This window comes from Panulirus ornatus, chromosome 13 (assembly GCF_036320965.1).
Source record: "Panulirus ornatus isolate Po-2019 chromosome 13, ASM3632096v1, whole genome shotgun sequence".
NCBI lineage: Eukaryota > Metazoa > Arthropoda > Malacostraca > Decapoda > Palinuridae > Panulirus > Panulirus ornatus.
The window spans coordinates 12,564,518-12,589,910 of record NC_092236.1 but is presented as its reverse complement, the minus strand read 5'-3'; the positions used below and the strand labels follow the sequence as shown (position 1 = coordinate 12,589,910).

Here is a 25,393-nt window from a genome sequence, read left to right as displayed (position 1 = left end):
ATTCGTCATGGCTTTAAATCGCTCACATATTCAGTAAGGTCTCTTAGCTTTCAAGTCATTTCTTTTCGTATTGAAGTTACGGTTTTCCATTAGTCTCTTGACGTATGTTGAGTCGAGTGAAAAGCATCGAATCAGGATTTATACTGAAACACCTTCTGGTCGGTGTTTATGAAGCGAACCGGGCTCGTCCCTCCCTCTTGACGACGATGTGAGGCGTTAGACCTCTCTCTTGGACATTGACAGATGAGGAGGCTTGAGGCGAGGGCTAAAGCACCAGCAGGTGTAGCTGGGCCGGCCCTCTGGACAGGCTACTGTCTCTACAATCCTCACAATCGCTCATGTGGTCTCAGGGGTGGGATCACTCACTCCTCCCCCCCAAACCGTTCGAGGCCATATCTTGAAATATTCCTGGGAATGATTGCCCGGGAATGGCGGTGCTCCGTCAAGCGAGGCCTCATGTATGCCTACCAAGACGGAGGTAGCGGCCAGACTCCGGCCGGGCGTAAGGCTACGCCGTCTTAACATTACCCCGGCCATGGCCGCTCAAGCCCGCACCTGCTCACCCGAAAATATCGCTCATAAAAATCACTTTGATATTCCACTCTTAAGAACTAGGACTTTGCAGACAACTCACTTGTATTGTCTGTCATTTTTGTTTATTTCACTGTAACTCATGGGTCAGGTACTAAGATCTTGAGGTTCCAACCACTTTGGAATATGATCGGTACCTACCTAGCTTCTGGGGTCTTAGTTCTCCTGGTGTTGAGGAAGCCCCATCACTTCCTGAGTTTGCCACTTGGTCAACGCTGGATTTCGTCTTATAACCTTTCAAGAATGGTTCCTGCGGTGCGTCACTGATGAATGCGGCACAGCTGATGACAGAGATGCGCCAGTGATGACTGTGAGGCACGAGTGGTGAGGCAGCGCCTGATGACGCGAATGATAACAGTGATGCACCAGTGATGAAAGTGGCGAGCAGTGATGAAGGTTCTAGGTGTAGGACACTGGACACACTGCAAGAGGCCTGTCCACACTGTTGACCATGCATGATGAGGTGAAGGGATGGGAGGATTCCTATTCACCTCACCTAAGCCGAAGTGAGGAATTTACGATACCTGTAAGACAGGGATCAGGATTTCGACTGCTTGAATAATAATCCGTCTCGATCACTTATGCCAATAAGAACCAAAGAGCCTGGCTTACAATACCTCTATGAGATCGGCAGACAACACTTCGAAGGTGTTTTGTCTATTCTAATGTATACGACAAGGAGCCTTGCCTTCTCCGTGGAGTTCCCATGGGGTAGCCGGTGCGTCGTAGCTGCTGGATGAAGACGAGAACAGCACCCAATCAGCAGCTGTTCATGGAGGTTGGTACAGAGAAACGACGATGTATACCGGCAAGACGGGAGCAGAATACGTCACCCAACTGACCAGGACAGGATGGTGCGGGAGAGGACAAACATGGCGGTGTTGACAGTGTAAACCAACAGTTGATGTAGAGGCAACACCCAAGCACAAGCCCGAGTGAGTCCCTTCATCGGCCAGCGGGCGTCGCACCTCCTCATCTGCAGGCGACCTTCACAAGTAGCCAGGCGGGAGTCATCCACTATGCCAGAGGTACTGCCGCATGGGGTTTAGTGTTGACTCCAGTTCTTCAACTCGCTTGAGCAGCCCTTCAGTCAAAGACCCCGACAGTCTGTGACGGGAACTCTTCGGTAAGATAAGCCGTCCCTTAAATCGCTAGAGCAAACCCGTAAATCAGTTCAGCAAGCGTTTGTTTAGTATTAAGAAAGACGTAAAGAAAAAGACATTAATGACTGTAATCACGGTGCCCATATGACGAGAGGATCACGTAAGAACAGACCCAGCCACCATATGCTGTATTTGTTATCAGCGTGACCTGGAAATACTGGTTCTTGATGATACGCTGCTGTAGAGACCGTGCATGAACTGATTTCTGATTTGCTGTCGCCAGTAACTCTTCTCTCTCTCTCTCTCTCTCTCTCTCTCTCTCTCTCTCTCTCTCTCTCTCTCTCTCTCTCTCTCTCTCTCTCTCTCTCTCTCTCTCTCTCCCTAGTAACATTGTCTCGGGATAATTTGACCGCTTATTTTTTTCTTTTAGGATTTGCCGTATTTTGTTTCCATTAAATGTATTTCGCTTTTACGTTAGACATATTTAGATATAACCCCCCCCCCCCCACACACACACACACATACTCTGAACAACCGAATTAGAGTCAGATACCTGGGTACAGCGGACGGCTCATGGTCAAGAAGAGCACACAAGTTACCCCCCACAGCGGGGTGTCGAGGTGAGCGGGCCGCGCGCGCGAGAGAAAACTTCGCCAGCCACTCTGATCAAGTATTCCAGTCGCTTAGGAAATCCTGTTGGAGTGCCGTCCAAAGAGGCTTTACTCTCGCATTTTCGTCCAGGGAGGATATTTCATACCCGTTGGTCTGTTTTCCTCCCCTCGCGTCTCGAGGCATCTGTCGGGGTCAGCTGAGCGTTGTTAAGTTGTACGGGAGGAGGGAATGTCCTCTGTGGAGGGAAGGTGTGTTTACATCCGGAGAAACAGGAGGCCGGCGGCGAGAGGAGGAGGAGGAGGATAGGTGGTGGGTGGGGTGAGAGGCGTGGCTGGGAGGGAAGGCAAGCAAGTCAGCTGATGCTTGGCTTATGGTGTTGGGAGATTATACCCTTTCTGTACACGCGCTTCATTTACCCCACAAAGACCTGCTTAAGATTTATGAAAATAAGAGGATTTCACCACCCTTAGGCGGCCAGCTACATTATTTTTTTTCTTTTTTCCTCATCTCCTCCGTCTTCTTCTTCCATCATCTTTAGCGTGAACTTCTTCCAGTCAGGTCCTCCCAGGAGAGGCGTCTCTGACCCATTTCTCGTTCACTTGGGCTGCCAGATCAGCGCCTCACCCAAGCCTCACCTAGTGTTGGAGTCCACAATTACCACCACCGCCCTGCTTGGGATGCTGGCCATTACGTCTCTAAAAATAAGACCACATCTGCGCCAGATATATATATATATATATATATATATATATATATATATATATATATATATATATATATATATATATATATATATATATATATATACAGCCTAGTTTTTGAACTGGTAGCAAGTGGGAAATGATGATTAAAAAAATCACCTCCGTTGTTGTATGCTGTTTATATGGATCGCCAGCTTTAATAATTCTGTTGAAATTAAAGGAATTTGTTAGTAAAAGGTTGTCATCTGACCGCTTTTTTTTTTTTTTTTCTTTTTTTGCTTGTGTGTTTACCTTACTTGATGGATAGATGTTCTTTAGGTGGGAGTTCTCGGGCGTAACGGAGCCGGCTGACCCCTTAAGCACGACCTCACGACCCGTGGGTATGATGGTCTGGCCTCTGGCCTGACATTCAAAGGTGCTTAAGAGTCGAATCATTTGGTCCAGGGTCGTACTGTCATGCGGAGGGGTCGTGCCTTTGTGCATAAGGGTCGAAACTGACGTACTCAATGTTCCTACTCTAGGATCGGTATTATCGTGCTCAAGGGCCGTGCTGTTGTGCTCAAGGGACATACTGTTGTGTTTAAGTATTGTGCTGAAGGGACGCACCGTTGTGTTCAAGGGCCGTACCGTTGTCTATAAGGGCCATACTGTTGTGTTTAAGTATTGTGCTCAAGGGACGCACCGTTGTGTTCAAGGGCCGTTCCGTTGTCTTCAAGGGCCATACTGTTGTGTTTAAGTATTGTGCTCAAGGGACGTACCGTTGTGTTCAAGGGCCGTACGTTGTCTTCAAGGGCCATACTGTTGTGTTTTAAGTATCGTGCTCAAGGACCGTGCCGTTGCGTTCAAGGGCCGTACCGTTCTGTAAAAGGAACGTGCGAGGGAATCGTTTTCGTCGTGTTCAAAGCTGATCATAATCGTCAATCACTGGTAGCTCTGAGCCTGGCTGTGTTGAGTAGTACCAGACACGGTTAACAGGACCCCATTCCTAGTATTTCAGGCTTATGGTATCATCGTCCTTTTTGTAGACGAAGCGACAAAGTCTTCTCCCCCCAGGAGTGGTGGGTGGGTAGGGGCGTATTCTATAAGGTGATAATACTATTTGCCAGACACAGTGAGATTTTACCACGGCCTCCTTCCCTCGTCTAACTTGGGTTTAAAGGCCTTACTCAGCTGCTCACCAGATTAATCCACTTGTCGAAGTCTATAGACTCGAGTGGATCATTCTTTTAGGCTTTGAATTCAAGGATACCCATCCTTACGGCTTCTATTCCCCACCCCCCACTCCTTCTCCTCCAAGCGGTGGTGTTGGTAAGTGATGATGAGGACCAGTGCAGCGGGGAAGCTGGTCGACGACTCCCGTCAAACAGGAGTCCTCAATGGGTTTGTCAGTTTTCCTTATGTAGATCCGTCGAGTATGTTTGTGTGACGGCTTGTCAAGTCGGGTCTCTGGAGTAGGCTTGGTCAGTCATTATGCCAAACAACTCTTATTCTTTTTCTCATATGTTCGCCACGTAAGTTCGCCAAACAGCTTTGTCAATTTAGTCTGTGGGAGGTTCGTGAAGCAGGTTTTTAAATGCTTCGTAAAGCTTCTCTGTCGCCTATGCCTGTAAGATGGCTCGCGTGTGACTGTGTTATGGCATTTCACAGCTAGGCTACAGCGGAGCTATGCTGCTGACAATATGTGTACAAAGAGGGAGGGGAAAAACTGTGTGTATAGAATGCTGAACGGATGGTACCCGTCTTTCTCACACTGATGCGAATTGTAGGTAGTGTGTCATCGAGAATTGCAGTGGACTTGTGTTGTCCAGGGAGATTTTCTGTGCCTAGGTAAGACGCGGGAAATATACCTGGAGATTTTGGAGAGATTCGGTAAATGCTGTGTGGGGTAATTCTCGTCAACACAGCGGGATACGCTGGTGTTAGCACGTCCAAGACGTTGGATGGGGGATGTGCCGATGGTGGCGCAATCTCGAGCAAGGGATAGCGGGATCCGCTACGCCGTCTGTGTCATAGGAGGAATGAAAGCTTGGCTCTGCACCGAACTATTACCTCAGTTACGGACATATATAAATGAACTATTACCTCAGTTATGGATATATATAAATGAACTATTACCTCAGTTACGGACATATATAAATGAACTATTACCTCAGTTACGGATATATATAAATGAATGCATCATGCTTAAACGATGATTCTGTTTAGAGGTAGCAGTATTCCACGAGAGAAATGTTTAGTGTCAACAGTGTTTCTTGATAGTAGTTTTGAACGATAGCAGTTTTTAGCGATACCAGTATTTAACGATACTGGTGTTTAACGATGGCAGTGTTAAACGATAGAGGTGCTTAAAGACAGCAGTACTTAACGACGGCAGAGTTTAACAATAGCACTGTTGAACAATGGCAGCGTAATGATCCCTCAATCGCTGGCCTTTTCTTTTTTTTTCCTATGTTAGGCTGACTTGGGGTCGCTTTTCAAAGTTGGGAGCCGAGGTGCCCCCCCTCTCTCTCTCTCTCTCTCTCTCTCTCTCTCTCTCTCTCTCTCTCTCTCTCTCTCTCTCTCTCTCTCTCTCTCTCGACTAACTTTGACCTTTTTTCCGAACTTCAAAGTACCTTGGCACTTTTTTTTTTTATTCAAACTTTTTTAATATACTTGTTTTTTTTTTCCTAACTCCAAGATCGTCGTGGCAGATCTCAAGCTCTGTCTCAGGAAAGCAAAGTTCCTCAAAAATAGAACAACCAAAGCGTTTCGCGAGGGCGGAAAAGAGCAGCCATTTTCCAAATTTTCCCTCGCTCTCTCTCACACACACACACACACACACACACACACACACACACACACACACACACACACACAGGGGAAACCTGCTGATGACCTTTCTGGTGTTGGCAACCCAGGGTAAAACTGACGAGTCCCGGACATGTATTGGACAAGAACCTTTGAATAAAGATCAAAGGCATGTGGAGGCACCAGAGAAAACTAATACGTAAATAGCCCACAAAATGAGGGTAAAAATGGAGAAAAATGGTCGTGATATGTTTGTGCTGACGGCGTTAAGATGTAAGGTGTAGTGTGGGTGTGTGGGTGTGTTACAGGGAGAGAGTTTCACTCGAATTGCCTAGTGCCTTATCCATGTACCGCATCTCTCTCTCTCTCTCTCTCTCTCTCTCTCTCTCTCTCTCTCTCTCTCTCTCTCTCACACACACACGCCAGTTCACACCAAGTATCCAACAACTGACTAACTCTCAAAGGGGATGAACAGCTGATGATGAACGGTTGGCTGTGGGCCTGCTGCTGCCCACCCTCTTCGGGACTCGAACCCCTTCGAGCCCGTGAGGTTTGTGGGTCGCAGCGCCAACCACTTCACAAAGGAAGGTTATAAACATAACGGAGTGGCAGGTACTAGGACCTCTACACTATACGCAGGTAGAGAGAGAGAGAGAGAGAGAGAGAGAGAGAGAGAGAGAGAGAGAGAGAGAGAGAGAGAGAGAGAGAAGCGATGATGTGTGGGTGGCACGTACGAACGTACTGGCAATTGCCTTTGTTAAAATGATGCCATGCAGTGCAGTTCACTGGAAAAGTCCCGCCTCTATTGCCTTCTTGTCTTACTGTTTCCTTTGTAATTGCATCATTCGTTAGTGTGACGGCAGAATCATATTACAGGAATGAAACGTCGTCACATACAGCAGTATTAGCGTTGATAGCAGAGGACTGAGCCTAAGAGGAAATGTCCTCACTTGGCCCCCTTCACTATTCCTTCTTTTGGAAAAGATAAAAACTGGAGGGGAGGATTTCCAGCCCCCCCCCGCTCCCTCCCATTTTAGTCGTCTTTTATGATACGCAGGGAATACCTGGGAAGTACTCTTTCTCCCTAATCCCCAGTTGTATTGATAGATACCACTATCATACAATACTGGTGTGCACTTTCAGGGAGTATGTTGTCATCATTCCTGTGATGAAAGGCTTGATATCGAATAGAGATGACCAATGGGATTATCTTTGATTACTGTTTGTGTATTACGGCTTTACACTCGTGTTGCAACGTCACTTGACCTTGTATACGGCCATCACTTTGATCATGTATGTTTACAGATACACACCTTAGCCTAAGCCAGATACACATTTGCCAACCATCCCCGATGAGAAGATGAACATCTTGGTTGGCTGTGGGCCGACTGCCACGCCCGGGACTCGAACCCCGGATCGGACCCGTGCGGGAATCTTGGTCAGTGACTAACCACTACACCACGCAGGTGTATTCTGTAAAGATACTGAAGTGATATATCGCAGGAAGTGATCTCTGTTGGCACGTGAATACTATTCATCCTCCTATAGACAGAGTGGCTTCCTCAAGTGCATGTATATATATATATATATATATATATATATATACATCTTGACCATGCGAGGGAGGCCGGAGAGCCACTCCGCACGCCACACATCTTCGAGTCATGTGAATAATGCCCAGGCGAGATATGTAGCATGTTACAAGACTTAATCAAGTAGTCTGTTGCTCCCTGCCTCTGGAAGATGGACTGCCCTCCGTGGGACGCCCGTGAAAGCTCGGTAAACTGATGGAGTGCCTTTGCACTTGAGTATGTGAGAGGATGTACAGAGGAGATATCACCTCAGCATCTGTTACTCTACTGAACGACAGAAAGCTTTTGTGTTGGAGGAATCTGTCGATACTGTTTTGAGCTGGCGTTACCATAATGTTCTCCATGTGTTGCTCGTGTTTGACCCTACCGTGTTGTAGTGGATGTCCAAGTGTTCCTCGTTTTCGTCTGGTTTGAGGATACAGGGGATTATGGTGATGACTATTATGTTGCTTCGTTACGAGGGATGTGACGTCGATGTAAGGGGGCCGTGATGCAACCGTTGTTGCTCGATGTACGAAGAGATGGATGGGGTTGGTTGGGTGATAATGTTGATGTAAGATGTGGACACTTGTGCACTGGCATTGTCAGCCACTTGCCTCGCCTTACCACCAGCAGTCGAGGACGCCCCGACCCCTTCCATCCCCCCCCACAACAACATTACCCCGCTGGCCATCCGTGTCCGGAGCCCTGCCCGCAACGCTTAATTGCCTAATCCATCTTGTTAATCACGGTCATGCGGGAGGGGCTCATCCTCCTCTATCACATTTTCCAGCCATGATGTTGTCACCCCCTGTGGTGTAGGTCAACACAAGGATATAATCATTACAGGCCAGCGATCAATTAAAGAGTTGTCAGGTCGGTTCTCTGTATACGTTCGGGTGTGTGTAATGACTTATTTGTAGTTATCTAGTTGTACAGTTCCCAGCTCCATTTCTTGAGCTTTCTCTGGTATCTTATAACTTCTTTAAACTTTTGTATACATTGTCTGCATTTGTGGCTTCATATAACTCAGCATGAACTATTAATCCACTTCTTTGATTCTATAAAGATACCTCTAAATCTAAAAAATATTTTGTTTTACATAATTTTTATGTTGGAAGCTTCACTCACGGAAAGAAAGTTAAAATGTTAATGAAAGGGAAAAGTGATGCACACGGAAAAGTACTTACGAATTTTGGAGGGTGTGAAATACCTGTCTCTTAAAAAGTGCCAGGTCATAAGTATTGCGAAAGACATGAGAGGGGAGAGAGTTCCAAAGCTTTGAGGTGTAGGGAAAGAAATAGTTATCAAAACGGCCCACCCTTGAGTTGCCAACACCCACACAGTAATCATATGACGCTGTCGTTTGCTGAGTATTGCCTGGTCGAGCTAGTGATGGGGCACGCAAGCAACAAGCTCCTGATTATTCTACCTTTGCATCTAAGGATGAACCACCCTTTGAGCACACCGGTACGACCCCTTGATCATGACGGAACGACCTTTGAGCATGACGGTACGACTCTCAAGCATGGCGGTACCACCCTTTCAGCACGGCGGTACGAGAGGACTAGAGTATGGCTTAGTGGCTGTTTTCAACTCAGAGGAAGGGGGTTAAAGTATGGTTCATCTTCTGGATAGTCTGAAGGAAGGGAAAAGTAGCTTCCCAGTGTTTCTTACAAGTTTGAAGGAAGTTTGTTGGTGAGTTTTTTTTTTCATTCTTTTCTTTAAGGTAGGCTAAGAGGGGGTTTAAGTTCTGATGAATGCAGTATTAGTGCGTTGGTGAGTTTTTTCATTCTTTTCTTTTCTTTAAGGTAGGCTAAGAGGGGGTTTAAGTTCTGATGAATGCTGTATTAGTGCTTGCTTTCCCGGCGCATTCAGCGATAGTTTTGGGGGAATCTAGTTTAGTTTGTCCGATGAATGTGGATGTAGCATTAGTTTTGAGGAATGCTGTACTTCTGAGAGAGGCAGTTTTAATTCATATAATGTATTCTTAATCTTAATGAATGCGTCGTTATTAGCGATGAATTTAGCTGGAGTCCTTGTGAATGCAGTTTTAATTCATATAATGTATTCTTAATCTTAACGAATGCGTCGGTATTAGCAATGAATTTAGCTGGAGTCCTTGTGAATGCAGTTTAAATTTCTATAGTGAAGTCAGAGTGAATTTCCTCGAATACTGTCACATTACCTTCATGAATTCACGTACCCGCTACTGAACGAAATGGTAGTCGTCACGAATTCACTATCACCACTGGTGAATGAAGTACTAGTTCACGTGAATACAATGTCACCATTGGTGAATGAAATGGTAGTTTCCATGAATGCAGTGTCCACACTGGTAAATAAGGTATTTGTTTTCATCAACACATCGTTAGCACCGGCGATTGAAACAAGTGTTCATGAATGCAGCATCACCACTGATGAATGACTGTATTAGTCCTCATGACGCAGATATGTCAGTTTTCATAAATGCGGCGTCACCAGCATCCGCGAATGAAGCTTCAGGCCTCATGAATGCAGGCGTCACCAGCATCCGCGAATGAAGCTTCAGGCCTCATGAATGCAGCGCCACCAGCATTCGCGAATGAAGCTTCAGGCCTCATAAATGCAGCGTCACCAGCATTCGCGAATGAAGCTTCAGGCCTCATGAATGCAGCATCAACCAGCGTTCGTGAATGAAGCTTCATGATCTCACGAACGCAGCGTTGTTCCCAGATGAACTCAACATTAGCTTCGTTTACAGTGAAGTTTATGGAAAAAGGGGGGAAAAAAAAAGAGGAGGAACATCTAAAAGCATTTGGGTGTTGGTATTGCTGGAGGTAAGAGCGGAGGACAACGGACGCCCCTGTGAGAAGGGGCCAATATGAGGTGACGAACGCCCGTTTACGGTGTGAGAGGCTCCAGAGTTATGGAGAAGGTGGGTGTGTTCACAGCCTTCCAGGCTCTGGCTCTTTCATATACTTCGCTACCTGGAAAGTCTGTGTGTGTGTGTGTGTGTGTGTGTGTGTGCGGGCCCAGTTTCTGCGGAGTTTTTGGAAAGTAGTTTTAGTTTGGTACCAGAAGAGGCGCAGGTGTGGTCAAAGATTTTTACGGATATCTTTTTGAAAGTTACTTTGGTGCCTCAAAGACGAATGCGGTCGCAAAGTCAGGGGTTTACTTTTTCTTAGAAAGCAGGATTACTTTGGTACGTAAAAGGTGTGGTTGTCGTAGATTTTGCGGATTTTTCGGAAAGTAGTTATACTTTTTCGGCACGAGTATGGGGTTGTGGTCACAGATTTCGCGGTTATTTTGGAAAGTCGTGTTACTTTGGCGCCTGATGGTTGTGCTGTCGCCATTTCTAATTGCGGATTTTTCGAGTTATGTACAATAGAGTGTGAGGGAAAACGAGTTATGACAGTGTTATACATGTAGATCGATGGAGCTTGATTCAGGTTTAAGGTTATGGAAGGTCATAGGGCAGGTGAAAGGGATGGATGGTATCGCCTGGTATGTACATAGACGAGTATGGGAGGGAGACAGGGTAAGTGGAGGGTTTGATGGCATGGCTTCGGGTTTACGTGGATGGAGGCCGGATAGTGTGTTATATCAGTGTGGGTCGCGGCTAGGGTGAAGGTTTGCGGGTGGTGGCCAGGCTTTGAGGGGCGTGGGTGGAGGCCGGATAGTGTGTTATATCAGTGTGGGTCGTGGCTAGGGTGAAGGGTGCGGGTGGTGGCCAGGGTTTGAGAGGCGCGGGTGGTGGTTAGGGTGAGGGGTGAGGGTGGTGGCCAGGTTGAAGGGTGTGAGTGGTAGTCAGGATGAGGAGAGTGTGTGGTGGCCAGGGTGAGGAGTGAGGCCCGACCAGGGTGACGCCAGGTATGGTGGTATGCAATATGGGGGACGTGTTGTGTGTAAACACGAAATGCATTTCAGTGGACGTCCGTCGTTCGTTCTTGTGAGGAATTGGTTTTACCTGCGGTGGGTTGAGATCATTTTACCCTTTGGTAAAAAAGAAAATATGATATAGGGAGGAAGGAAGAGGCAGGTATGTGTAGGTGTGAGGGAGGTGTTGTGAGGGATGATAGAGTGTGAGGTATTTTGGGAAATAAGGGAGTGTGTGGAGGAGGTGAGGTAGGTGAGGGAGGGTATCCATGTGTAGTGGTGTTGCAGGAGGTGACACTTAACGCGAATGTATAAAGGTTCCACTTAATAAAAAGATATCAGTATATATATATATATATATATATATATATATATATATATATATATATATATATATATATATATATATATATATATATATACTTGTTTATATTGGAAAATTTTCGGTAATTTTCTCCGATTTCAATCGTCCACTTTCCTCTCTCCGTCTGTTTAAGTTCATCCATCTCACGTGTCGAGTTCCTCGCGAGACTGCTCCGCCGTGAATTAGTTGGGGGAGTTGTCGAGGTGGTGTGAGGAGCGAGGGCGTCGCCACCAGGGACGGGGCTAGGACTCGGCCCATTCCCTCTGTATCGACAGCTCGGCCGCCGCCGCCTCCCACCCGCCCCAAGAACCCACTCACGCACCCCAGGCCTGAGGACCCGGTATGCAAATTGTTACCGGGGAAAACTTGCACCAAATTCACTCAGTTTGGATGGACAGTCCTCATGGAATGCACGCGCGGACCCTGACATCGCGCAAGATTGAGTGACTTAGTTGGCCATTTGCAACTTACTGAAGCCTGCAAGATTTTATATCCGTTTGCTGTGGTCTTTGTGTTTACGATTATAAGAATTATTGAATTATTGTGTTGATTGTCGTATTGAGTGACGATGTTTTTGGGACTGATTCCTTAGAATTTGTAATAAATAGGTCACTGTAAAACAGCATGCCAATTATGTGGGGGTAAAGTATGCCATTAATCATCTCGTTGACGGGATTTAGTCCACGTTAATTGCGTCGTTGATCGTGTCAACGAATCGTTACATAGAGATCTGGGCTCGATACTGCGGAGTGTAAACAATACTTCGATTCGGCCATAGAGGTGGTGACCTGTCGTGAGCCTTCGCTGCTGTACAACTACTGATGTGTTCCCTCGCCGGCACGGAGCACATCTGTCATGGTTCGTATTGATAAAAGCGACAAGTATAATAAGGTGTTCCGTTCCCCTGTAGGGGTTCAGGTTCCATAGGAGAGCTTTGAGAGCCTCACTCCAACGTCGGATTGTTACAACATCGTCCTGGCATGTATACATCATTCTCTAGGTATCCCAGCCTCTTGATATCTGTTCTTTTACGCTCTCAGCCAACACCCCGGGAACCGTAGCAAAATTTCACTATGTCCTGACATCTATGGTTTATGTATTATGCTGCCACGGTGTTCCCCTTAAAGAAAAAAAGATGTCTTACTGATGTGAACGTCATACCCCGCGAAATGCTGGAGTGAAATTGTACACGTACTCTCGCCCAGCCGCACAAATTAACGCCGTCGCTATTTTGGCTTCAGTATTCCGAGGCAGCGAACCAACCCAAGCCCACCGGACGCTCCCCCGCCCCTCCTCCTCCTCCTCCTCCTCCCTCCTGAAGTGGGCCGATCCCTGCTGGAAAACATTCCTAATGAATATTTGGGTTGGAATGTAGGCTTCTGTTCGTGTACCGCTTGTGTAATGTAGACGATTATAATTTAGATCTTTAGATATATCCGTAATATCAAAATTATTGTTACCGTAATTTCCTAAGGAATGATTTATACCGTGGAGCACAAGTGGGGGAGAGGGAGAGACAGAGAGTGAGTGAATTCCATGTCTGTTCTGATGTATTATTAAATGATGTTCATTTGTTTTGGACGGGTGCGCGCGCACGGCACGAGCCATCAACATGGTGTTACGTGCCTAGAGAACGACGGGACGAGGCCTGAACGCAACGTTGCGATGATCCTGCAGCACGGCGTTGCGAACCTCGAGCACAACGACATTAGTCTTAAGACATTACAGATCTTGAGTACGACCATTGCGAAAGATGGTCTTAGCCTTCGACCTGAACCCTTAATGGTGTCTGAGTGAACCAGCGGCGTGACTGGTGTCAGACTGAACCAAGAGACGACACTCTGGCGTCAGGATGAACCAACAAGTGTCACTCGTGTCAGCGTCAGACCACAGCCACTGGTGCCCGTGCCTTGAGGTGGGTGAGCAATCCTTATCATCGAGCCATGACACTACTGCCGTCTCCATTTCAAGTTTCAGTTACTTTCAGTCGCCAGGATAACATCAATAGCTTGCCTATCTCTCTGTCTATTAGTCAACCTAATCTGTCAGTTGGTCTCTTTACCTGTCCCTTTCTATAGGTATTGTGGTACATTCATCTATCAGTCTTTTCGTGTATCTCGCTATATATCTCTCTCTCTCTCACACACACACACACACACACACACACACACACACATATACACACACATATATATATATATATATATATATATATATATATATATATATATATATATATATATATATATATATTGTATAGGTGAAGCGGCGCCTGGGGCAACAGCTTGCCTACAATACACGGGCAATTGTTCCCAGCCTTACGGGTAAGGTAGCCGCTCCCCGAGACATGGTTTGACTTTCTGAGTCTTTTGTGAGGGAGAGAACAGTGCCGAGTAGTGAAGAGGGAGGAGGAGGAGGAGGCACTAGTAGTGGTGTACAGTGAGTGGATGGTGGGTGCAGGGGTCTGTTTGTGGTGGATGCAGGGGTTCGAAAGTTATAGTGGTGAGGGTGAGTTTTAGTGGATGTTGTAGTGTCCTCTCTAGAAACTTCCGACTTGCGTAAGTGTAAACTAATCTGAGGTTTACAGTGTTGGGTGAGGTGGAGGAAGCTCCAGGTTATAAGTTTCAACCTCTTGTGTGCAGTGGAGCTGACGCCTCTGTGATCCGTATGGTAACGGTGGCAGTGGCAGAGGTTTATCACGACAGTGTCGTTCTTTTGTCGCTGATTCTCCAACGCCTTATTGTCCTGTCTTGTCTTAATCAAGACATTTTCCCGTGACAAAGTAAAATGTTGATGTAATCATACCGCTCATGAAAACGATGGCTGACAAATTAAAAGAAGCCACGAACTGTCCTTGAAATGTGTGAGGTGGGTGTTGATCGTATGGCGTGGTGGTAGTGGTGTAGGCGAGATGGTGATGAAAGTTCCATACCACTATTGATCGTGGAGCAGTGAGTGACAGACACAGGGTACCTCAGCGTGAGCCTCCCTCTCACAGTATAGGCCGGGAATTGAGCATCATTCATTACCCCAGTCTGCTGCGTGAGGCAGGGCTATGTTAGGTGTGAGACGTGTACCCTGGGTGACGAACCAGGGGATTGTATCTCAGGCTTCGATCACCAGGTGGGAACATTCAGGGCTCCGTGCTAGGACCACTACTGTTCCTGGTTTACGTAAATGATTGCCTGGAGGAGGTCTAATCATGCCTGAATATGGTTGCTGATGATGCTATGATTATGAAAGAAGTGAGAGAAGAAGCGAGGACTGTGAAATGCAACAAATGGACTTAAAAAAGATGCAGTTGAGGTTGGACAAATAGCGGCCTCTGAAGCTTAACCTTGTAAAACGTAGTTATGAAGATGGGAAAGGGTTGTTGCGTTGTGAGAGAGGCGTTGTCACTGGAGAGGCACATGAGATGGATCTTGAGCGAAACACGTTACATTTTGTCAAGATTGCCTTCGTGTTTGTGCTTGTTAATGTACACGACGTATATTTGCCCTGAGTTGAAACATGCCGCAACGGTTTGCTCTAGTCATTTCTCTCATTTGAAAAACCACATTGAGTTGCTGGATATGATTCAAAGGAATATATAACAAACGTTGCTGGAATTGAATGGGGTGATTTACGAAGAGAGGAGGGTAGCCCTCAACCTACGTTACCGTTGGCAACGTACGGATGGACATTTACGATATCTGTTTCCTTCCCTACACACTGAAGCTTTAGAACTCTTTATCTACCCAAGTGTCTTGAGAACCTCGACCTGACCCATTCTAAAAGAGCAAATTTTCCACTTCCCCCAAAACTCTCTGATTAACTTTCCTCTTGTCTCTCTCTCTCTCTCTCTCTCTCTCTCTCTCTCTCTCTCTCTCTCTCTCTCTCTCTCTCTCTCTCTCTGCAACACCTATTCATATTTCAGTATAGGCCAGGCCTCAGTTTGAACGTACGTTCATAAATGTAACCTCAAACATCAAGGTAAAAAAAATCCAGTATTGGAAGGTAGATGAGTCTACGGAGACATGATGACTATCTATAAACTTTTAAGATTTCATCACGGTCTTATCGTACAACAGTCCTCCATTACTGGTATATATATCCAGAACATTATCGGCACAACTGGAAGCTGGGCAAGAAAGAAATGTACGGAGCGACTTGAGGAAGCGTTTCGTCAGCAGCAGAGTTTTGGAACAAATTAAACGAGGGATAAGTCGATACTGCTACCATTGGAGATTGTGAAGAATCCATTATCACAGACAAGCAAGGATAAGAGGCGGTGCCCCGCTACTTGGAAGCTCTTACCTCGTATGCACAGATAGATGATAACACACACACACACACACACACACACACACACACACACACACACACACACACACGCACACACTTCAACATTTACGAGAAGCGGGTGTAAACACTGTTCTCGTATTCACACCAGAGTGATATAAATCTATGCAATGGAAGTCCTTCGTTTTCTCTTTGCTGTATTTTATGCTGAGGAAATGTTATTCTTGGCTGGCCTATGGGTGCCTAGGAACCACTGCTCTGCCTCTTGTTATAGTGATGACACACATGTGCAGCACAAACACGTGCCACCTGCCCAGCACATACTTGTCATCCAGCCAACACACACCTTCCACCCGCTCAGCACACACCCGCCATCCGCCATAAACTTATTACCCTAGCACAAACATGCCACCCATCCCCACGTGGACCTATTACCCGTCCAGCACACATAATGCCACTTGCCTCTCACCTGTCACTAGCCGTGAAGACACGCATGACGGAGATGTTGTCGCCTTAGACAATTATATGTTACCATACGTCTCGATAAGCGCGAGAGACAAGAAGCGGCCGGCCACGCCGCCAGCCACACCACCGTCCAGACTGACGAAGTCCAAGAGACGACCAGCCAAGACCGCCAGACCGGAGGAGGTCCTCTGGCGGAGGTCCTCCCACAGCTGGAGCGGCTGGCGACGGTTTCCGCCAGACTCTGCGTACATTAAGTGGAACAGAAGTGAAGCATTCGCTCTACTTCACGACGTAATCATATTGTTCCTTAGTGATTAAAGTGAGCGGAAGATTCAAAGGTGTGACTTTATGTTAATCTTCCGGGCAGATAATTTACGAACAGCACTGTGTGGGTTGAAAGTCGCAGACCACAGCGGCTGGAGTGACCGTCGCAGACCACAGCAGCTGGGGTGACCGTCGCAGGCCACAGCGGCTGGAGTGACCGTCGCAGACCACAGCAGCTGGGGTGACCGTCGCAGGCCACAGCGGCTGGAGTGACCGTCGCACACTACAGCGGCTTGGGTGACGGTCGCACACCACAGCGGCTGGTGTGAGGGTCGCACACCGCTGCAGCTGGGGTGACGGTCGCACACCACAGCAGCTGGGGTGACTGTCGCAGACCACAGCGGCTGGGGTGACCGTCGCACACCACAGCGGCTGGGGTGATCCTACCTAGAATATATAGACCACTGTTGCCTGAGGTTAGGTCGGTGTCGCTGTGGCATATCTGATTAAGATTTTGATACTGAGGGTTTCGTAGATACTTCAACCACTGCCAGATTTCAGAAGAATTTAGTCAGTTACCATCGTAAGTTTCCTTATATCAATTAACCCCTTGAGCACGACGATACGACCCTTGAGTAAGATGACGCGACCCTCAAGTATGCCAGCCTTGCCTTTGACCTTGGCCTTTATGGGTCAAATCAAAGGCTAGGCTGTTTCACCCAAGGGTCGTGTTGCTTTCCTCAGGACGTGAGTATCTGAATGCGATATGTGATCCTTTGCTCTGGCCGGCCCCTTCAGGGACACATCATGCTGTGAGCCCTGAGACGACGATGTATCAGGGCGCAGCAGGACCCTCTCCATGGACGGGTCTGATTACCCTTAAAAGCACAGTCAACCTGTCTCTCCTACTGTCTCCCTAAAGATCGTTGCATCTACGAATAGTGATAATGCTGTAATGGTTCGTGAGACACTTTTATATCAGAATCTTGTCCATAGATTCGGTGTTGTTTGCGGTCTGGAATGTTACGGCATAAGTCTCGCTCTCCAGATTTTGAATAATTGTCTCGAAATGTGTGTTGCGTGTGACTGGTGTGTTGCCGGTTGAGTTTCTTAGGTCGTGTGTTGGGACTGTGTTCGGTACTCACAACTCGTCTTGTCTGTTCTCCCCTGGTACACTCCCGGTCCTCACAGGGTCATTCAGGGTATGAAACACACACACACACACACACACACACACACACACACACATACACACACACACACACAACACCACTGGCTCTTCCATCGCAAGTTTACATTGGAGTATATCTACTGCTCGTTGCTTCGGAGTATACTGTTTCATACAACACCGTATACTCACAGCCCACGAAGTGGCATACAAAGTAAACTCTACTTCACCTATCCATACACAGTCATAAACCCCGTACACTCACCCTAGGGAGTGTCAGTCACTAGAACATAGATTAGTAAGTCTTCATACACGTACCTTCCCAACCAACATTATCGACAGCGAGTATATTCTGTTATATACACCTACGTCCGTAGGCATGCAAACACAAGTACGCTTGTATACACCTACGTAGCCATACAGTCGCACGGTAATCCACTTGTATAAACCCACGCATCCTTACAATCCTCACTGGGTCACCCTTTCAAAGTGACATTCTTTAGTACGCCTGTACATTTGGCCTTCATAGAGTCGCCTACACACACATACACACACATACAGTGGCCACAGTCGAGGAACCTTGCATCCGGAACCCACACGGAAGGCCACGTAAAGATTACAAGAAAACATAACCCCTTAGAGACGAGGACTTTGGACCCTTAAAGCACAACGATGCGACCCTTGGAGATGTTGGCCTGTGACCTTTGATGTTACCCTTAAAGGTTGCGTCGAAGGCCACAGGATCTCGTCGTCAAGGGTCGCAGCTGCTGTGGCAAGTCAGGGATAGGACGCGCGTTGACATCACTGAAGAGCTCACACACATACACACACGCACACTCACCTCACTTGGCCACCTTCCTCGTTCACTTGACACTGCCAAACGAAACTCTTATTCGCTGAGGTTCAGGTACAGCGAAGTTTGGGTCGTAGATACGGTGGACAGATGTCGCCTGTCATAGTGGGTAGGGGATGAGGTACTAGAGGGTCCTCTGATGAGGGGAGTGGGGAGGAGGGGATGCTTAGGGGATGGTAGGGATCTGCTACGGGAGGTAGTGTGTGGTGGACTAATTCACCATCGTTCTCTTACCCGGACCACGAGCAACACTTGAGAAAATTGTCCTTGATTTTTACAGTCACTCCAGTGGTGCGTGTTACAGTAACTGTAACAAGAGTCTCAGCTCGTAACGCTATTAGAGTCAAGGTGAGGAGGATTGTCAGAGTCAGGGTGAGGATGAGAGCATGTTACTCACCATGTCTGGAGCGAGTGGTGACGGGAGTGGTGACGGCGGCTGTGGTGCAGTGGGCTGGATGGCTGGCTGGTTGCTGGCCTCACCTGTTGCAGTGTGTGGCCGAGGACTCTCCCAGCCCCACTCTTATACCCGCCACCACCTGCGCGTCACACCTCCCTTCCCCCTCTCTCTCTCACACACACACACACCACCCCCGCACCAACACTCTCCGCATCCTCCCTCCCTCTCCCACCGCACCAACACTCCTCTCCCCCTCCTCTTCCACCCCCGCACCAACACTCCTCTCCCCCTCCTCTTCCACCCCCGCACCAACACTCTCCACCCTATCCCCTCCTAACCTCAAAACGACACACCATCTCCCCCTCTTCTCCATCCCTCCCACACCAACACTCCTCTTCCCCTCTCCTCCCACACCCCCGCACCAACACATCCCTCACAAACACTACCCACCATCTACCCTCCCCACCTCCCACCAACGCACTTACCCCTCCCACCATCACCAATACATCCCACCGCTCAACACCAATACATCCCATCCTCTCCCATCCTACAACAAACGACCCCCACACCCTCCCACAACCAACAAATCCTATCCCTGCAGGTTTTTGGAGTGACCACCTGACTCTTGGAGTGGTTGGAGGGGACTAGGACAGAGCGGCCCCTACACCAGGCTCAGCCATCGTCTCACATCTTGTAAAAATGGTATTTGTTTTGACAGACCGGAATGTGTACATGAGGCCACACATTCTGCCCCGATATTTGTTACGGCACCGACGTGGGTGGAAAAGGGGGGGCGGGGGGGGGGGGGGGGTTGAGGGCAAGGATGACGTCAGTGTACAGAGGGCGCTGCAGGCACCAGTGAAATCCGTTTGCTTGCAGGAGCACAGTGTTCGTATACTACTGCGGTGATGTTCACTTGAGACGATGGTGTTTCACGGTTAAGCCTACACCCGTGTGGCTGGTGTTACAATGACGTCATTGGTAGGGACATCACTGGTGTGGATGGGGATACGGTGACATCACTGGTGGGTTTTGCTCCTTTGACGTCGTGCTCAAGGGTTCGTACCGTCTGCTCAAGTCTCGTACCGTCGTGCTCAAGCTTCGTACCGTCGTGCTCAAGTGTCGTACCGTCGTGCTCAGCCTCGTACCGTCGTGCTCGTACCGTCGTGCTCAAGCGTCGTACCGTCGTGCTCAAGCGTCGTACCGTCGTGCTCAAGCGTCGTACCGTCGTGCTCAGCCTCGTACCGTCGTGCTCGTACCGTCGTGCTCAAGCCTCGTACCGTCGTGCGCGTACCGTCGTGCACAAGCCTTGTACCGTCGTGCTCAAGCGTCGTACCGTCGTGCTCAAGCCTCGTACCGTCGTGCTCAAGCGTCGTACCGTGGTGCTCAAGCGTCGTACCGTCGTACTCAAGCGTCGTACCGTCGTGCTCAAGCCTCGTACCGTCGTGCTCAAGCCTCGTACCGTCGTGCTCAAGCCTCGTACCGTCGTGCTCGTACCGTCGTGCTCAAGCCTCGTACCTCAATGCTCCATGTTTTAAGAAGGAAAACGGTTATGAAAATGTGGGGGGGTTGGGGGGAAGAACACAAAACAATGAGCGAGATGTGGAAACAGAGGCAGGATGAATGACCAGGGGGACTGCTGGGCTGGGGAGGCTGAGTAATTTCCCCAGATAAGGAGCAGCAGCAGGTGAGAGAGAGAGAGAGAGAGAGAGAGAGAGAGAGAGAGAGAGAGAGAGAGAGAGAGAGAGAGAGAGAGAGAGAGAGAGAGGTGAGTTAGGGCGAGGTAAGTATTGATGGGCATCGTCCTGGTGGTTGTAGCTGCTGGGTAGGCGGGAGTTAGATGGGATGGAATGAGGACGTCAAGGAGTCACTTAGGGTAATCAGCTGAGATGCAGCGGGGGAAATATGTGGAAAAGACGCGAGGAATAGATATGAACGAGCAAAGAAAACGAAATGTTAGTGAGAAAAAAAAGAGTAAAAAAGGATATGGGAGTACGTTGGGAGAAAGCCAGATGACAGAACGTGGTTATCTGCTGCAGGAGGATGGTTATAGTAACCTTAATGCTTAATGTATATAGATGGAGATGAGGGAGTCAAAGCAGAGGGTTCCTCCACTGGCACGTCAGCTGGCAGGAAGGAACTCCACGTAGCAGAGAAAGACTATACTGACATGGACATTACTGTAGGAAAGCATGAATGGAACATAAGTTGTTGAGCTAATTTCAGTGGAATGGTGCTCTAGGGAAGAGAGACTTACATCTTGCACCCCTGCTCAAGGACAGGGAAATTGAAAGACGGGCCGTATTGTATTGTCGCTCGTGAACAGACCTAATCATAATCAACCTCAAGTAAAGAATTTATGTCGACGTCTGTTTAATGTATTGATGGTCCTCACCTTAACAAGACCTGAAAGGGAAGTTCCTCCGTAGTTAAAAGTAAGAAAAGCATTTCTGTAGACAGGGTCAGAGAAGTAAATGTATAGGATAGATCTGGAGATAATACACTGCTACCAAGGGCGGATGGTGTGTGGTAAAGACCTGGTGAACGACAGAGTTACAGGTGAAGCCAGAATAGCCACTGTGGGTCTAGGTGCAATAGACACTGGGAGAGACGGAACGCCAGTGTTCTGAAAGAGATCGAACCCGACAGAGATGACGAAGGCGATACGGAAGGTGAAATGTGGTAAGGCTCTTCGAATGGAACACATTAATGAACAGATGCTACGAAGGGGGTTCGATATACGCCTCACAAAGACACCCTTCTCAACACGTCTCTGGTGATGGAACGAACAGCGTGTGCCAGAATGACAGGAGGGATGTGTTAACTGTAATGACCGAGTTGTGTTGCAAAAGGGGAGGGAGTTTGCTTTAAGTGTTCTGTCTCCATGGCTGTTATAATGTCGTTGCTTGAGGAAGCCGAGTCCCCGCACTGGTGATAGGTCCTGAGAGTGGAAAGAGCTGGAGAAGAGAATAAGATGGCAATGTTGTGGGATGTGTGACTGACTGTTTTGATAGACACAAGACGTAATTACATTTTGAAATGGAGTATAAAGACGGAGTTGATGGTGTCAGCGAACACAGCGCTATATGGGAAGTTACGAATCTGATCTAAAGACGACTTGTCGGTCGTAATAAGGTTAGAAAGAGTTCAAGGGATCCACACATTCTCTCGTGGTGGGGAAATGGTTGTTGGTGGTGGTAATCATGCCTGTGTTGATGGGTAGTAGTGACGATGGTAGTACTGTGTGGCGATGGAGATGATGATGGTAGGCGGTTATGGTGTTTGTTGTGATGATGGCGGGCGGTTGTAGTGGTTATAGTGATGATGGTGGACTGCTCTGGTAGTGATGATGATGATGATGATGAAGGTGGTGTTGTTGTGATAATGGCTGCAGATGGTAAGCAGTGGAGGCGATGGTGATGATAGTGGTGATGAGGTACACTTTTGTGGCCGCTGCACCACACAACACCCAGGACCTGCGCCAGTACCCACACCCTCCCATGGTACTCGTGTTTGGTCCCTTGTGTTGACGAAGGCGCCACACCTCCACACACACACACCCATTACAGATGCCTCTTAATTATTTCCTCACCAAGATGGAGAAATTGAAGCGTGTGCATATTCACAGATATTACTATGAATATTATGGCCACTGAAGGTACTCTTGTGACGTGTCTGTCATGACCTATTCGTATTTACTCTCGTGGGACCCAATTTCTTCTCTACTGTCATACGATTTTCTAAACTACGTGATGTCTCCTTATTTTTGCCCTTCCCGTGATGGACAACTTACCAGCCCATACACTGAAACGACACCGATAAACTATAGTGTCCAAATTGGAGCGAGGCTCCTCAGTAACCTAATACTCAATTCAGGCTCCGTTCTCGTTGCCCCTTCCTTTGAATATTCTCTCTCTCTCTCTCTCTCTCTCTCTCTCTCTCTCTCTCTCTCTCTCTCTCTCTCTCTCTCTCTCTCTCTCTCTCTCTCTCTCTCTCTCTCTCTCTCTCCTTTTATAAAGTGAAGCAACCAAAGCTGAGAATCACAATATGATCTAGGTCTTATGCAAACTATATATAAGTTATCGTAAATAGTTTACTCTGATGTATGCCACACACTCACACTTCTCGTGGCAGTTTGGTAGAGGATGAATCGTTTCTCACTAATGTGTGAACAAAAAAATTCTCTGAGAAAATGATATTTGTACCAAGAAGTACGTTTATAGTCACATACTAGGATGCAAACCATTTTTGAAAAAAAACAATTTGAAATCACAAACACTAACGTAAACCAATTTTTAGAATCACATACACGAATGTAGAAAAAAATCTAATCACAAACATTGAAGTAAACTATTTTTATAAACAAAAACTGATTCAGACAATTTCTATGATCATAAAAACTGATGTAAACCATTTCTCTGATCACAAACGCTAAATGTAAACCATTCTTATAATCACAAACTGATGTAAACCATTCTTATAATCACAAACATTGATATAAACCATTTCTAGAACCACAAACACATGTAAAATATTTCCATAATCACAAACATTAATATTAACCATCTTTATAATCACAAAAACTGATGTGAAAAAAATATACAATCACAAACATTGATGTAGACCATTTTCATATTTACCAAAACTACTAAAACCCCTTAAAAAATTCCGTCTATAATTTCCTCTGTGATTTTGAGTAACTTTAGTCATAGACAATTTGACCTTTATATAGATTAATTGTAAATCACATGGAAGTTGTTGAAATTATTGCACGAGACAAGTTGTTGATACATTCTGTAAAAGTTTGTTATTACATGTGATCGTTGGTTTCAGGGATGAGAAGTTGTTCATTTGTGAAGTCAGAAATACCTTCTTCAGTGGAGGTGGACGGTACATTTGAGGAGAATATCACACCATATCCCATACACTGGTGTGAATTTTTTTTTTCTCGAAATTCTGGCACAATGTGATGCTTAAGCCGGTAGCTGTGATGGTGGTAGGTGTGTATGGTTGTTAGTTGTGATGGTGTATGGTAGTGACTAACAGCAGTGGTTGTGATGGTGTATGGTAGTGACTAACAGCAGTGGTTGTGATGGTGTATGGTAGTGACTAACAGCAGTGATTGTGATGGTGTATGGTAGTGACTAACAGCAGTGGTTGTGATGGTGTATGGTTGTGACTAACAGCAGTGGTTGTGATGGTGTATGGTTGTGACTAACAGCAGTGGTTGTGATGGTGTATGGTAGTGACTAACAGCAGTGGTTGTGATGGTGTATGGTGGTGACTAACAGCAGTGGTTGTGATGGTGTATGGGAGTGACTAACAGCAGTGGTTGTGATGGTGTATGGGAGTGACTAACAGCAGTGGTTGTGATGGTGTATGGTTGTGACTAACAGCAGTGGTTGTGATGGTGTATGGTTGTGACTAATAGCACAGTGGTTGTGATGGTGTATGGTAGTGACTAACAGCAGTGGTTGTGATGGTGTATGGTTGTGACTAACAGCAGTGGTTGTGATGGTGTATGGTAGTGACTAATAGCACAGTGGTTGTGATGGTGTATGGTGGTGACTAATAGCAGTGGTTGTGATGGTGTATGGGAGTGACTAATAGCACAGTGGTTGTGATGGTGTATGGGAGTGACTAATAGCATAGTGGTTGTGATGGTGTATGGTAGTGACAATTAGCAGTGGTTGTGATGGTGTATGGGAGTGACTAATAGCACAGTGGTTGTGATGGTGTATGGTAGTGACTAACAGCAGTGGTTGTGATGGTGTATGGTTGTGACTAATAGCAGTGGTTGTGATGGTGTATGGTGGTGACTAATAGCACAGTGGTTGTGATGGTGTATGGTAGTGACTAACAGCAGTGGTTGTGATGGTGTATGGTAGTGACTAACAGCAGTGGTTGTGATGGTGTATGGGAGTGACTAATAGCACAGTGGTTGTGATGGTGTATGGTAGTGACTAACAGCAGTGGTTGTGATGGTGTATGGTAGTGACTAACAGCAGTGGTTGTGATGGTGTATGGGAGTGACTAATAGCACAGTGGTTGTGATGGTGTATGGGAGTGACTAATAGCATAGTGGTTGTGATGGTGTATGGTAGTGACAATTAGCAGTGGTTGTGATGGTGTATGGGAGTGACTAATAGCACAGTGGTTGTGATGGTGTATGGTAGTGACTAACAGCAGTGGTTGTGATGGTGTATGGTTGTGACTAATAGCAGTGGTTGTGATGGTGTATGGTGGTGACTAATAGCACAGTGGTTGTGATGGTGTATGGTAGTGACTAATAGCAGTGGTTGTGATGGTGTATGGTAGTGACTAACAGCAGTGGTTGTGATGGTGTATGGGAGTGACTAATAGCACAGTGGTTGTGAT

General features: G+C 47.0%; 2 protein-coding genes across 2 annotated transcripts in view; one reads left to right on the top strand and one right to left on the bottom strand.

The window, feature by feature from the left end:
- The window catches only part of LOC139752595 (red pigment-concentrating hormone-like), a 38,320-nt gene extending 19,199 nt beyond the window's left edge, over positions 1-19,121 (bottom strand). The window contains exon 1 of the mRNA XM_071668351.1: positions 19,016-19,121. Within this exon, the coding sequence (XP_071524452.1) occupies positions 19,016-19,018 (3 nt within the window). The 5' untranslated portion in view covers positions 19,019-19,121. The remainder of the gene's footprint in view (positions 1-19,015) is intronic.
- The window catches only part of Rab10 (RAS oncogene family member Rab10), a 146,121-nt gene that overhangs the window by 27,873 nt on the left and 92,855 nt on the right, over positions 1-25,393 (top strand). The window lies entirely within an intron of this gene.